This window comes from Vidua macroura, chromosome 25, assembly GCF_024509145.1.
Source record: "Vidua macroura isolate BioBank_ID:100142 chromosome 25, ASM2450914v1, whole genome shotgun sequence".
NCBI lineage: Eukaryota > Metazoa > Chordata > Aves > Passeriformes > Viduidae > Vidua > Vidua macroura.
In genome coordinates this window covers 5,040,604-5,055,056 of record NC_071595.1, presented here as the reverse complement: position 1 = coordinate 5,055,056, position 14,453 = coordinate 5,040,604, and the positions used below count along the sequence as shown (strand labels likewise).

At 39.2% G+C, this 14,453-nt stretch overlaps 1 protein-coding gene across 3 annotated transcripts in view; it reads right to left on the bottom strand.

The window, feature by feature from the left end:
- Positions 1-34: 34 nt before the first annotated feature.
- KDM1A (lysine demethylase 1A) overlaps positions 35-14,453 on the bottom strand; it is a 31,191-nt gene continuing 16,772 nt past the window's right edge. For all 3 annotated transcript variants that reach the window (XM_053998700.1, XM_053998701.1, XM_053998702.1), the window contains 16 exons: positions 13,912-13,990; positions 12,888-12,980; positions 12,050-12,156; positions 11,107-11,188; positions 9,902-9,996; positions 8,916-9,058; positions 8,351-8,441; positions 7,358-7,492; positions 6,312-6,385; positions 5,548-5,659; positions 5,032-5,164; positions 4,113-4,300; positions 3,625-3,739; positions 2,437-2,564; positions 1,936-2,082; positions 35-871 (listed from right to left, as the gene is read on the bottom strand). In XM_053998700.1, coding sequence (XP_053854675.1) covers positions 686-871; positions 1,936-2,082; positions 2,437-2,564; positions 3,625-3,739; positions 4,113-4,300; positions 5,032-5,164; positions 5,548-5,659; positions 6,312-6,385; positions 7,358-7,492; positions 8,351-8,441; positions 8,916-9,058; positions 9,902-9,996; positions 11,107-11,188; positions 12,050-12,156; positions 12,888-12,980; positions 13,912-13,990 — 1,908 coding nt within the window. In that variant the 3' untranslated portion in view covers positions 35-685. The remainder of the gene's footprint in view (positions 872-1,935; positions 2,083-2,436; positions 2,565-3,624; positions 3,740-4,112; positions 4,301-5,031; positions 5,165-5,547; positions 5,660-6,311; positions 6,386-7,357; positions 7,493-8,350; positions 8,442-8,915; positions 9,059-9,901; positions 9,997-11,106; positions 11,189-12,049; positions 12,157-12,887; positions 12,981-13,911; positions 13,991-14,453) is intronic.

Sequence of the window (14,453 nt, the reverse complement as noted above, 5' to 3'; positions counted from 1 at the left end):
TACACACCTCAGAGTTCACCTCAGGACATTGGAACACAGTTCAGTACCTTTACTTTTGTTGGAAGTATTTAATAAAACAGTATGCTTAGCATACTCAGTGATACCAGGTTACTCTACAGCAAAATGCCGATGGTGTAGCAGCCAATGGACCATTTTGGAGAGGTGTGATTTGCTACTGGTAGGCAAACAGTTGCCCCAAATTCTTGAATGCCAGACAGGAATAGAATTGGTCAAAAATATTACTCTTCAAAACAAAGCCATAAAAAACCACAAATTTACATACATTCTACACTAAGCTAGTATTCGTAGCAACCAGCTTCTAGAGGCCCTTGTGCAATTACCAAATTGTAAATACACACATAGGTAGAAAAAAACCCTGAACACCCTAAAAATCCCTCCAGCTATTTTGACTTCCAAGAAGTATCTGCAGAGTCAAAGTCCCTTACCAGCTTTGCAGTAAAGGATTCTGTTTACACTGGCCCTTCAAATAGCTTAAGATTTTGTAAAAGGCTGCCAAGCCAAAGGTCTGGCAAGCTTCTGTAAGGCCATTCTCAGACAAGGCTTGTACAGTGACTCAGGGTCCTCTCAGCAGACACTGCTACAAACTACTCGAGTTTCTCCATCGCAGGGTCCACACCAGCAGCACCGCGGGCTTCGCACTCCTCTTCCTCTCCTCCAGCTTCCCTCACATGCTGGCAGCCTGCTGGGGGGGCACGCCGGGCGTGGGCTGCCGGGGCAGGGTGTACATGGCCCCCAGGAACTGGTCGGCGATGCGGCCGGCCTCGCGCAGCCCGCTCAGCAGCGCGCCGTGCACCGTGGCCGGGTAGTTGCGGATGGTGTGCTCGCCCGCAAAGAACAGGCGAGGGATGGGCTGTGGGGCAAACAACACACCAGGGTTTGCTCGCGTTTCATCAGATTCTGCAGCAAATGGTACTGTAAGAATCTTAAAGGTCCTCTAATCACAGCACAACCTCCAGGAATGTGAAGGCGGTGCATACAGGATAGGCCAGATTGATGCACAAATTTGAAGTTATTTTATGTTATGTACAAATTACCAAGAAATTAAAGCTCTACTCCATATTAGTTATTTTAAGTTATGTACAAATTACTAAGAAAATAAAGCTCTATTCCATAAGCACTGTTTGCAGAGCCAGAGAAGCAGAGGAGGGTCATGTCCCAGCTGTAACTGTAACTCTACAGCCAAACGTGTTTAGGAAGAATACTTTCTAATCCTGGAACACGAACTCTAGCAGAGTAAGCAAACAAAAACTTCAACAACTCACTTAAATCAGCAGTTTCTTTTTAAACAAGAAACCTTAAACAACTACTCCCACTAAAAAGTGGGAGAAAAATGTATGTTCATATATTACATTATGCAGGGAATCATTTTACTCATAGCTGTGTGTATTAATGACTTGTATCATTAGAACAAGAACTCAAATAAAGCCAAAGCCACACAGCCTTTCCTGGCAGTGCTTTCAAGAGTGGCTGTTGCTTTCAAACTTAATTCTCTCAACATGATCTGGAGATGACCCCTTCATTGTGGAGATGCCTTCATTGTGTTGGCCCCCAATTTGGAAGAGACCTTTTGATACCTGTTCTTCTCACTCTGGCCTTCACCCTCTTTCAAATCACTACAACTCACCTAAATATGGTGATGGACAATAAAAATACAGAGTACAAAACACAGGTATAATATTAAATACTCTGTTCAGACATAACCAAACTGGCTTTCTGAATAAAAATGCTCTTTTTTTTAACAAGCAAATGACACCAAACCTGTGATGACAGAATTAATGAATGAAAAAAAAATATTTTACAGGTTTTAATCATTCATCCTAAGATTCAAGTTATCTAAACTGGTGTTTAGATATGTATGCAAATTTCTCAGAAAAATCATTTTGTTCTGAGCTTTTTGTAAAAATAGTTTCTCACCTGTGGAGCACCTGGAATGGCTGGTCCTGGAGTAATTGGCTGAGCCATCAAATCATAGTCATTTCCAGAGGATCCAGCAGCTACATAGGAGTATGATCCCCGGGCCCAGGGGTCAGCACGCCAGCGGGACACCACAGTCTCTTTAGGCTGAGACAAGACAGGAGCTTCAGTTGTTGAGAAAGTGCAAATTCTACAGTTTGTGACAAATACAAACAATGCAAACTGCAACAATATGAGGGACAAAGTCCTTGGGCTGACATTAGTGGCGGAACTACCCATTTATATTCTATGATAACACGTACTAAGATCAATCTTTGATGGCAATTCCTTAAGTCTTTCAAAAATATTACCAGACCCTGCTCATGTAGATCCTCAGTTGGAATTCAGACATTTATAGCTGCACACACCTGCTCTGTGTGCACTTTTTGCTCTGTTTCTTTTCCTACTCTCCACATGATGGCAGTGCACTCTTCCCTCTCCTTCAGCCCGGGCTGTACTGACCTGGGGCACAGCGCTGCTGCCAAAGATGCCTTTGAGGATGGCGAGGCACCGACCAACAATGACATCATCACTGATATTCTCCATGATCCCTGCTGCTTCTCCTGCTACCAAGGCCAACAGAATCGGTGCTGTGGCGGGGTAGGAGAGAAAAAAGAACAACTGAATTATTGAAATCGAACATTTCGATCAGACAAGTTGGACTTGGATAGACGTGGATCTGCAGTTAAGGCACAAAGTCAGAGACTAAACAAATCCAACAAAAGTAGTCCTAAATTTTCCACTATGTCAAAAAGAAAATGAATTTTTATATGCCCTGGTACTATTTAGAATTATCAAGAGAACTGATGTATTAAAAAGTAAATAAAACTATCAGGAATGATGTTTCAATGTTTTATGGTCTAACCACATTAATGGTGGTTAAATGGTGAAATGGTAATTGTTGTTTTTGATTTCAGCCATCTGACTTGTGCTTCAACATGAGGTTTTACTGCATTTCTGTTTCATTTCTACCTGCTCTGCCTATCTTCATGAAAAGGAAGGCTTAGAATGTAACATGGGAAGCTAATTTGTACATGACATGATCTTTCCATCTAAACCAAAACCACGACCCTACTTGTTAACTATATAATAGGGCCATCTTAAAGCCACAAAAGCCACATGAACAGCCTTGCTATTCAAGGCTCCTTACTTGTATTTCTCCAGTAAAATCTTGCCAAACATTTTAATAATTCAATAATCTAGAAAGGCACTTCCCTTGCACAGCAATTTTTTTCCAGTGAACAGAGAAATCTATCCTGCTTATGACAGAATGGAAGGAAACCCACTCGTCATCTGCTAAACAAGTAACTCACTTAATAATGCTCCTTATACATACCTTTGCTTTTAGTCTGGTCAATGGCTGGAACAAAACCAGTACACTTGCTGCAGAGATCTCCTGACAATCTACTGTGGCAGCACCAGCTACAGATAAACCATAACTACTGATGGCAAAGTCCTGCTGTGGCAGTAATGCAATTTAACAGGCACAACCTGGAACTGTCTGCAATCAGTGCTGCTCTCTGCTTCCATTTGTCCTCCTAAAAATACTATCTCCTTATCATACCCAACAACATTTTATGAAGTGTTTTTTTCTAGATCTGAAACTATACAAATAAGACACTGGCAAAAGCAGACATGCACCACAGCTACCTTTGTACAGGTTCCAAAAGAGAAAAAGTTCTCCTCTGCTTGCAGTAGTGCTCCCAACATGGCCAAACAAATTGACACTTGGATCCCAGAAGACACGATCAAAACACAACACAACCTAGAAAGAGTATCAACAGTAAGGAAGAATGCAGGGAAGAAATAAAAATAAAGACAATTACACTCATTGATGTTTATCACTGGACAGGTCATGAAAGGGAAATGTGGTGAATATAGAGTGCAAATACATAATACATAGAAGCATATGCCTGCACCTGCCTTTCCACATGTTAGTGTGCTCTCAATTTTCTGGTTAACAAGTTCCATCAGATCTACTTCTGCAAGTTCCCCAGACAGTTTTCATCATCAAACCCTAGCAAAACAGCTGTGGAAAAGGCATTCTTCCTCTCCCCCACCAGCTACATTCCACCCACATTTCAGATTCTCTCTATGACAGCCTCTGGCCTGCTGCAGTTCCCCCAGTGACAACGTACCTTGTTCAGGTTGCCAAAGCCCATCCTCTGCACTGCAGAAGTTTTCCACTCAGGAAGAGGTGGCACAAACTGAACTGCTGGGGGCTGCTGTTTCAGCACTCCCAGGGGCAGAGTGCACAGCACAGCATCACACTTATAAATGAAGGTCTGGCTAGTAGATCGGGTATTCACAGCTATCACTTCACAGCCTGTAAAGGGGAGAAAAAACAGTTTAATAGGCCACGAGGCAAGAGCACTGGATTAAAAATTAAAGAAATTACCATAACCATATCAGAAAGTATTTTGTTTATGGAGACAGCTTTACACTAACAGTACTTAACTTGTAGGCAAGTTGTTACTGGCCATTTAACTCTACTCCAGGAAACACAATTAAGGTAGCATCTGAAAATGGCCTTAATGGGATAAGCCTAAAGGTTCATCCAGGTCAGTAAATATTATTTAAATACATCCATAAATAAACAGCAAGTAGAGAGTGTTCCTTTCATTACACTGCTCTCCCAGCTGACAGTTTCCCAAGGCCAATGTTTTGAAGAACAACAAAAAGATACATTCCTTCCATTACATTCATTTTTACTTCTAATACCAGGTCCAATGGCACCAAGCCTTAAACAGTCCCAGACCTCTTACTCCAAATGCTTCAATCATTGAGGTAAATAAGTAAGAGTGAACAATAAGTAAATACAACTGAAAAAGACTGTGTCAAATGAGTCACAGAAATAATAAAAAAAACATTAAAGACTAATAAATCTCTAGCAACTACGTACACAAATCCAGTAAGAAACATGGCTGTTTATCAACCCCCAAACATGTCATGGGAGGGGTTATACAGTATCACTCCTCACAACTGCTTCAAGGAGTACTGAAATCTACTTTCTATGCCCACACTCCCTCAAAGCAGTTTCCTGGAGGTTTCATGTACCTGATGCAGTGTAGCGAACCTGTCGAACTGCCGTGTTTAATTTAATATCCAACCCTTCTGCTAAGGCTACTGGCACACAGGAATAGCCATTCCTCACAGTCAAGTGACTGCCTGTGAATTCAAAGTCGTCATCCTAAAATGAAGAGGCATAATGAATGCATGCATTCATAATGAAGTCCTCTAAGTCAACAGAAAATAATCAACAACTCTACACAATGGCAAAAAATATTTAAAAACCTTTTTTAAAGATTCAAACAAACATGAAATTATTTCTGATTATTCGTCAAGTAATAAATATGGAAACTTTCAGCACAGAGTACTGTTAGAGATTGTTTTGGCATTAACAAAAAGCTGTCCGGAATTTCATCATCAAATATTAATAACATAAAAATTCAGTACCTGCACAAAAGCAGACACGCTTCAACAGTTAGAAACTCTTAACATGGACAAACTTTCATGAGAATGAAATAAACCTAGTTTAAGTTTTTAGTGAATTGCTGAGTACTGGCTACCTACCTGGTCCCAGTGCTTCAGTGAAAGTGTAGAAAGGGGTGTAGCATTAGCAAATTCTAGGTTTGCAAAATGCCAGTCAAGTATTTGCCTGTCCCTTGATGACAAATAAACATCGCTAGAAAAAACAATTATAACACAAAGACATTTAGTTTTTTAGAACAGAATACTGTAAATGCATTTTTTCTGAAAATTTTTCACAAGTAATTTCTGAGTCTCTCCTTAGTCTAGAAATAAAAACATTAAAAAACACATTTCTCTTTCAAACATCTGGACCTCTCTCGTGAAAGCTGAGTACCAAAACCCAGCAAATTCAGGTTTTTAAAGCAGAATTAATGTAAAATACTCAAAGGGAAGCTAAAAACTCCAGAAATAAAAAAGTTACACAAATAATGGCTTAAGTAGCATGCATAAAGACAACAACACAAAACAAAGTAAAATTGCACAGAATAATAATATTCTACCAGTATAAGTAGGATTGTATGCTATCATTACTGATAGATATTTAAAACCTCAAATGCCTTTTGAGTACAGACACTGATTACTGTCAGGATTTCTACAGAATCACCCTAGCTCAGGACCACTTTTTCTGTTTAAATCATCTCTAAAAATGAGGAAATGAGTTCTAAAGCTGAGGGAACTCAAACTCCATGTCTGTGCCTTTGTAACCTCTTGAGTTCCTGTAATACCATACCATTTTTGAAACTCAGGGAAAAGGTAGTAAAAGAACTGCCTTCCTAAGTATTTATCCTTATAGTTTGTCTCTTCACCTTGGTGGATTGGCTTCAAGTTCTTGTAATTTCTCTTCCAGCTTTCCTTGTGTTTCTGCCAATTCATCATACTCCTATTAAGATTAAAAACTGACATTAAAACCAGTTTACATGTAAAAGAGCTTGAAGATACCATGTAGCATCAGACTGGACCTAGTCTCAAGAGAAATCACTAGAAAAATCACTTCATGGATCTAGTGGAGCCTAAATCAAGTTTGTTATTTTTTTCAACATTTAATACAGCATATTTTGCTCTTCTGCTCTTTGTATACACAGAACTCTGTGCCACACTGCAGAAAAGATTAGTTTGGTGATATTTCAGGAATTTAAACACTCAGAACTGAAGAACATGAGAGTCCATTACATTCCTGATATTTTAGGGGTTCCTATGGCTCTGAGAGCTTCATATTCCACAAACTACTTCTTCTGTTCTTCTGTCTCTTAAAAGTTTATAGCTAATATTGAACATGGAGATTTCCAAAGCAGAATCAATCATACTTAAAAACCGAAGACATGATCCAATTCAAGCTTCTCTAGTTTCCTTTTAAGGCACATCTCTACATCAAGATACTCCCAGAGAGGGGAAGTAACTCTGCTTGTCAAGACAGAGCTCTGTACATGATAATCTTTAGATAGAAAGAAGTCTTTCAGTCAAGAAACCACCTTTATTTATCTTAGAGAAAAAGGTATCTCTCTTCAAATGCAGATTTTATTTCCAGACTATTGTGAAATCCAGCTGTATTAAAGACCTAATCTGAGAAAAATTCATCTTCAAAACATTACATGCTGTCTGACATGAGCCAGCAGACTTACCTAAAACTGAGCCGTAGTATTCCCCAGCTAAAGGTACTCAAAGCAGACCTATCAGTGTTAGAACCCAGAGTTACTGTCAATCACATTCTCTTGAAAGCACTGGATCATAGTGAGAGGTGGAAACATTTATACTGGCTACTTTTATCTTCTGAAAAATGTGACTAATTGGTAATTTTTGGCTGCTGAAGTCCTGAGAAAACAGTCTGACACACTGTATGTATGTGATCCTTTACCTTGCAAAGTGCAGTCAGATCTCTGTGCTTGCTTTTCACAAGGAACTCTGCTGTGATATCCCGAGGTGGCTTCACTTCTGATGCCTCCTTATACTGCTGATGAAGTTCTTTAATCTTCTCTTTTAAATTCACCATCTTTTAAGATAGAGCAGGAAAAGGAAGAAATGGAAAGAGAGGAAGAAAAGAAAGGAAGGAAAGAAAGGAAGGAAAGAGAGGAAGGAAAGAGAGGAAGGAAAGAGAGGAAGGAAAGAGAGGAAGGAAAGAGAGGAAGGAAAGAGAGGAAGGAAAGAGAGGAAGGAAAGAGAGGAAGGAAAGAGAGGATAATGTCAAAAGGCAGATTTCAACAAGTTCCTGTGTAAACTGGATATTCACCTCTAATTGTGCCATTATACAAAAGAGATTTCCTGGTTTTGGCAGGTATCCCTTATACATGCAATTCTACCTCCAAGAAGCCACAGTAAATATCATCAACCCTAAACAACAAGGCTGACCAACATCATTGATTTCTTACTATGTTGCAAGTAATTTGAGAGTAGTTCACAAGCATTTTTAGTTTGAGAAACACAGAAAAGTAAAAACATCATTTACTATGAGCAAAAATAATGGAAGTTGTCCTAAACCACTGTTTCTGTACTACAAATCAGATGTGTACTGTAAAGACAGTAAACATTTTTAAATAGCCCCCAAAAGCCTCAGCCAGTATCAACATCTCTAAAGGAAGCCATGAAACATCACTGTTTATTGTGCCTGTCCTCTTCCTTTCTTTTCCCATATTATGTCTTATGGTTTTCTGCCTAATCAATTTCTCCTTCTCAAGCAGGCAACACCTTTGTCCTAACAGGGCTTCTATGCAGGTCTTAAGCAAAGAGATATTTTAAGAACAGCATTAATAGCAACTTTCTGATATATTTTTATTTGGACATTTTTCTATGTTTTGCCACTTTCTGAGGAACAAAATTGCTTATCATCTTGTTCTAAATGTCATCATCTGACCTTGTTAAGAAGATCTTTCAATTCCTCCTGTGTTTTTACAATTTTTTTCCAGTGCTCAATCTGCTCATCCTTCACATGCTTCTCCTGCAATCTGGAAAAGGTGAGAAGCAATTGTCAGCTCAACATAAAATCTTTGTGTTAATGAGGAAACTTATTATCACAATCTAATTAGTGGAACACAATAAAACCACATGTCATGGGATATTTTAGTAAATATTTGTGTGGCAATTGGAACATTAATGGAAGTTTCTGAAAATAAGGGATACATGACTAGCTAAAATGTGAGTGTGAAGTTACCTTCTGCTGTTAAAGGCCATTACAACTGCCATTAGCTTTCAAGTGGTGTTAGTGCACTGTATGGACACCAATCACATTGAGCCACTCTAGCAATGATTTTCAGGAACCTTTCAAGAAGAGAGGTTTGCTCCTTTAACCATCTGTGACATCAAGCAGCTGTATTAAGAGGGCAATGCTTACATCTAGGAGCACCACAATTGTTTGAGGTAACTTTTGGAAATTCATCCCCAAAATAGGAAAGTCTACCAAAAAGAGAGAAGTCACTCACTGTATGACAACCTCCAGAGCCTGACCTAGGGAGACAGGCTTATTATTGAGAACATTAAAATCCAGCTGATGACTGAGATAGGATGTGGCTTCCAGCAGACGATTAAATTCTTGCTCCACCATTTCATCTTTCTCTTTGGGAACCTAGGAGACAAAAGAACAAGCATTGTTCTTAATCCATTCATAAATAATACAGCTGCTGAGAATACCCCTTGGGAAAAAAAAATGTAATACCCTCAGCTCTCGCAAATGGTCAGACACCAAGGCCTGTACAACACAATGTCACACTTTGGCAGGATGGGCACAAGAAGAGCTGTCAAACCACAATGACACAGACTTCTCTTGCAAGAGAAAACCAAACTGCCTTATGGGCTAGTAAGATTTCCTTACTGGAAAGGAAGGTGTGCTCATCAAAGCTACATAAGCTTGCCAAAAGACTCTGATGGCAAGATGGCTCTACACAAGCACAGGGCTTTAGAAGGCTTGGCATAGCTCAGTTAAGTAGACAGACAGTAATTTATTTTCTGGAATGGTCACTGTGAGTAAGAACTACCAATCCAGCTTTTCTAGGATGATGGTGGAAACACTGCAGGACACATATGGAATGGTGGTATTTAACTGTACTAATGATACTCAGGTAAATAGTGAGTGCTGCCAGTGTGAAAATACCTGTTACATGATGAGAGCTCAAGTGCTGGAAAGAGCAAACCTCACATCTGTTAAACCACTCACTGGTTAAACAAAGGTGAGAGAACTTGGCTTCCACAAAACCTCTGAAATGCAAAGGTAAAAACTCATGTGGAAAAAGCAGGTTTTAGAAGAATATGTGCAGGTATGCTACAATATTACTAAAATGCCTAAAAAGGGACACACACTTTCCTTCTTCCCTCTCTCTGGAAGCCATCTCATGCTAGACCAATAGCCTGGTAACAAACATACTTCAGGTATTCTTTTTTAAAAGGTTCATGGAAACAGTCTCAGACTTACAGCTTGTCCATTCGCTTCGTAAAGTGGACATTTTTGTTTGATCTTTGCCAATTCCATATTTACTTGTTTGCTGACCACAGCCATGGGATTTCCTCCTGGAAAAGATTTTATATAGTTAACAGAGACTCCTGTAAAATTTGTCTGCAATTAAACAAAAACTCCACAGTTGAAGCAATTTCAGAGACTTAAACAGCAGCTCCAGTGTATGCATTCCAGTGACCTAGTGTAACCCTGCCAAAGGGCTCCACTTCACAGTGATTCCTGCAATGAGGACATGGAAAAAACCTGCCCACCAAATACCTACTTCCAGGATCTGAAGGGGTCCTAGAGGGCAGCCAGAGAGGGACTCCTTGTCAGAAACAGTATTGATATGACAAGGGGTAATGGGTACAAACTGAATGAGGGGAAATTTAGGCTGCATTATTAGGAAGAAGTACTTTCCTGTGAGGGTAGTGAGCTACTGGAAGAGGCTGCTCAAGGAGGTTGTGGCTGCCCCAACCCTGGCAGTGTTCAAGGCCAGGTTGAACAAGGCCTTGAGCAACCTGGTCTAGTGGAAGGTGTCCCTGTCCATGGCAAGGGCAACTGGGACTAGATGATCTTTAAGGTCCCTTCCAACTCTTAAGATTCCATGATTCTATGAATTAAACATAAAAATATCACAGCCTTTCAATAGGCAAACTGAAATCTGTTTTTCCATGACTGTGCAAGTTCAGTTCTTTGGAACCAGTTTCTGTATGCAATTTAATAAGACTAATCATGAGACAGACACCAAATTTAGGCTTCCAGTAAAAACAGAGGCTTATTATAGGTTTTACAGTATTTTATCATTTCAAAGGAAGAAATTTGGCTTGTTTGTCATTACTTTTACATCTACTTTTGAAATCATATGGAGAAAGTACTTTTGAGGTTTCAACTCTGAAGAAGGGCTTTCTCTTCAGAATGACTCTCCATTTCCCCTCCTCCCTTGTTTTCCCATGTAAATTGAAAGAATACAATCTGTCTCTTTAGGGTCTCTCCCATCATATAGCCTTGCTATTTATGAAAACTATAAACTGTCAAAAAGGCTGAATGAGAACACACTCTTTTAAAGAGTTAAAAATATCCAATTATTTTGGCCATGAACGAAAATAGCATTAAGGTTTCACATTTACAGCATCTTGCCCCCCAGTTTTCCTTCCCTGTCTTTTTGGTTTTGAAAAACTCACCAAGTCCTGTCACCACCATTGCTCCTAGATCAGCAACGTAATTCCCCTTGCGAAAGGTAGCAACTCTTCCTCCTACTCGGTCCTTTGAAAAGCACAAGATATTAAACCTACTGTTACATTCAGTAAGATATCTCACTGAAATAACATCAGTGAAACATCTACAAAACATGGTGCAAGTATTCTCTTAACTGAGGGTTCAATAAATAGAATGTACACTTTTCCAAAAACCTCTGCAAATGAACACTATCACAATTAATTTGCCTAAGTTAAGGAATAAAATGCTTAAGTAGTATTTAAAAAGGAGAAGAAAAGAATAAAGAAATAGAAAAAAATATACCTAATCTGATTTGGGCAGATTTCACTATTTCTACCGTAGGATCCACTGTGATTCCAAAGCCAATCCCTTCACTGTCCATGCACAAATTTAGTTATGTACTAAGTTTCCTCCTCCCCCTTATGCCTAAAGATTTTTAGCTTTTTATATATTTTTCATGTATTTGTAACTTTGTAGACTGTCAATACACAGCTATAACTTCTAGTACTTTTCCTGCCCTCTCTCACAGTTTAACAGACTCGTAATAATACACTCTTGAAATTCTGTTTAGTCTTCCCTTTAGTCTAGCATTCTGGACTTGCATTCTGCTTTCTGATGAAAAACCCATTTCTAATAATGAAAGAAGGCTGTTTTAAGCTGTTCCTGGTGTAAGCACACAACACTAGCACCTGACTATCCAGCCCAGCTGTGAGAAAGCATCAGACAGCACCAGCAAGAACAGATCCACTCAGTTCCTTGTGAGACAGGTTCAGTACCAGCAATTCATCCTGCCTGAACACCACACAGTGACCCACCCCAGGCATGCTGCTGGGACACAGCCCTGTTCTAGTACTGAACAGGGTTACTGGATAAGTTGGAACAGAAGTAAAACAGCATAGAAATTCATACTCTGGCTTCCAGAACTGTGACATCCATTCCAAAACTCTGCAACTGGCGAGCTGCTGCCAACCCAGAGACTCCAGAACCAATAATGATCACCTTCCCTGTCTTCTTGGCTAAAGAAAGAGAAAAATCAGCTACAGCAACCCTTTATATGTGCAGTATTAAATTGCAAACAGTCTTGTTAAAGTTGCATTTAAGAAACACCAAAAACAAAAAGCAACTTTCTTTTCATGAGTAGTTCTGACAGAACGAACTCTTTAACAAAAAGAAAACTGAAATAATTCTGAACATAATGCTGAGACAGGGACAAGGAAAATACACTAGCAGTACACCTGGAACAAGGAAGAAAACAGGAGAAAAAATGCTTCCAGACAACTGTCTGAAGAAGAAAGCAATTCATATTAATTACAGGGGACAAAGTATCATAGTTTGATTTCTTTCTGCCCCAGAAGAATAAAACTTTAAAAGGGCAAAGAAGTCCACTTGCAAAATTCAAGAATCACATAAGGATGTAACAGATCTAAGTACAATATTGTGTTTCTGACTTTAGGTATTCAAATGAGGAACCAAGATAACTCATTAAAAAGTGACAGTCACTGAATTATCTACAGAAGATTTGCCAATAATTTTTCCTCTCAAAGTGATTTACATAAATACATGGCTTCTCTAGGCCAAAATAAAACACATTAACATCAATAGCCAGATGGCCTTCCAGCCTTTTTTTTAAGCTTTCTTAGCACTGCAATTCTAAAAAAGAACACTCAAAAAACTGTCCTAAGAAAGCACAGAACGATAAAACAAGATAAAACAAGATAAAACTAGAAACAATGTTCAAGTCTCTTACTTGGAAGGGGTTTCACTCTTTTGTAGATCCCGAAGTTGATCAGCCCGTGACGCTCCAGGTAGCTGTGAACCCTGTGAACGAGCACTGTGTCACCTAAAGGAATGTATAAATTTCCAAAATTATTCTGTATGTTCAACAACATATACATACTGAGCAATACTGACAGCAACCTGGTTCAAGTGCCACTAAACACATCCTGCCCTACAGCTCTGCTGCCCTACTGACCCACTCACTTTCCTGAGGAGGCCTGAGGCTACTTTTCTGAAAAACACCCATGCTGTACTGCAGTTCTGAATCCTGCCTGAAAAACTGTACAGGACATTAGGTGCTTCTTTTAACCTAGTGGAGAAGAACACTTTTTCTGAAACTAACTGCAAAATGCCGATACCATGACACAGAACTGTGATGTGATTTGCCAGTATTATGCCAATACTTACTGCAGCACTGAATTCTCATTTTTATTTTTAAAGCACAATAACTCACTATTTTGCAATTGTTGATAGTATATTTGCATTCATTTCAGCACTATTTTCTTCTTCAATTTTTTTTATGGCTAGCCTCCACCTTTTTCCAGTTTATTGGGATCTTGTCTGAAAAGTGTGGAATGGTCTCCATTTGCAAGCAGTAACCCCTCACTCTTTTACTGCCTTCTTGCATCACATCCAGTCTGTTTAAGTCTTAAAAAAACCGTCCCAAAAAACATATGATTAATAACATTTTACAGCTGAAAAACCACCAAGAAGCTGTAGCAAACCTTAAAATCTGCACATGAATTAACCCTACTGTAACAATCTATCTTTTTAGCAGCTTTTATGAATCTTGCTAGTGATATTTCTTTACCAGACAATGAACTCTAACTAAATCCGAACCATGAGTATAATGCAATATCCCAGTTTGTACACAACCACTCATGGAGCTCCACTAACAAATGACTGAAGCATCTGAAGCAGCTTTTCCTCAAACAAAAGTGAAAGAAAACAGCAATGATGCATACATTTTGGCAATAAAAAAAAATCTGACTTACTATTATAAGGTGCTTCTAATTGTTGGATAGTTGCTTCAAATGTCAGCTGAATCTTTGGGTTATCCAACCAGAGCTGCAGCTGTATTTAAACAAACAACACAACACATCACATTAAGCAATACAAAAGAGGTGTTTTCCCGGCCTGTGTTTGCTACCAAATACTGTCAGGAGATGAAACCCCCTAAACTTTGGCAGGACTACCCAAGCCACACTGAACTTCACCTTCCAGTGTTCTTAAGGTGCAATACAGTCTGTTTGAAATTCTCACACCATTTCAAGTTAAGTGGAAACACACCAAGGTAGCACAAAGATGTGTGTGGCTGGCAGCGTCAGCCAGCATTGTCTTTTTGGCATCAGATCTCTTGTTTTCATAAAAGCTACAGCAGAACTTACCACATTTATTTATGTCAGGTTTATTTATCTCTGACATTTAATGACCCAATCCATCTTCACCAATATAAGACACAACCATGGACTACACTGACCACACATGCACAAAAAAAGCACATTTACAGTTCAAAAACTGAGCAGGAAGAATTCTC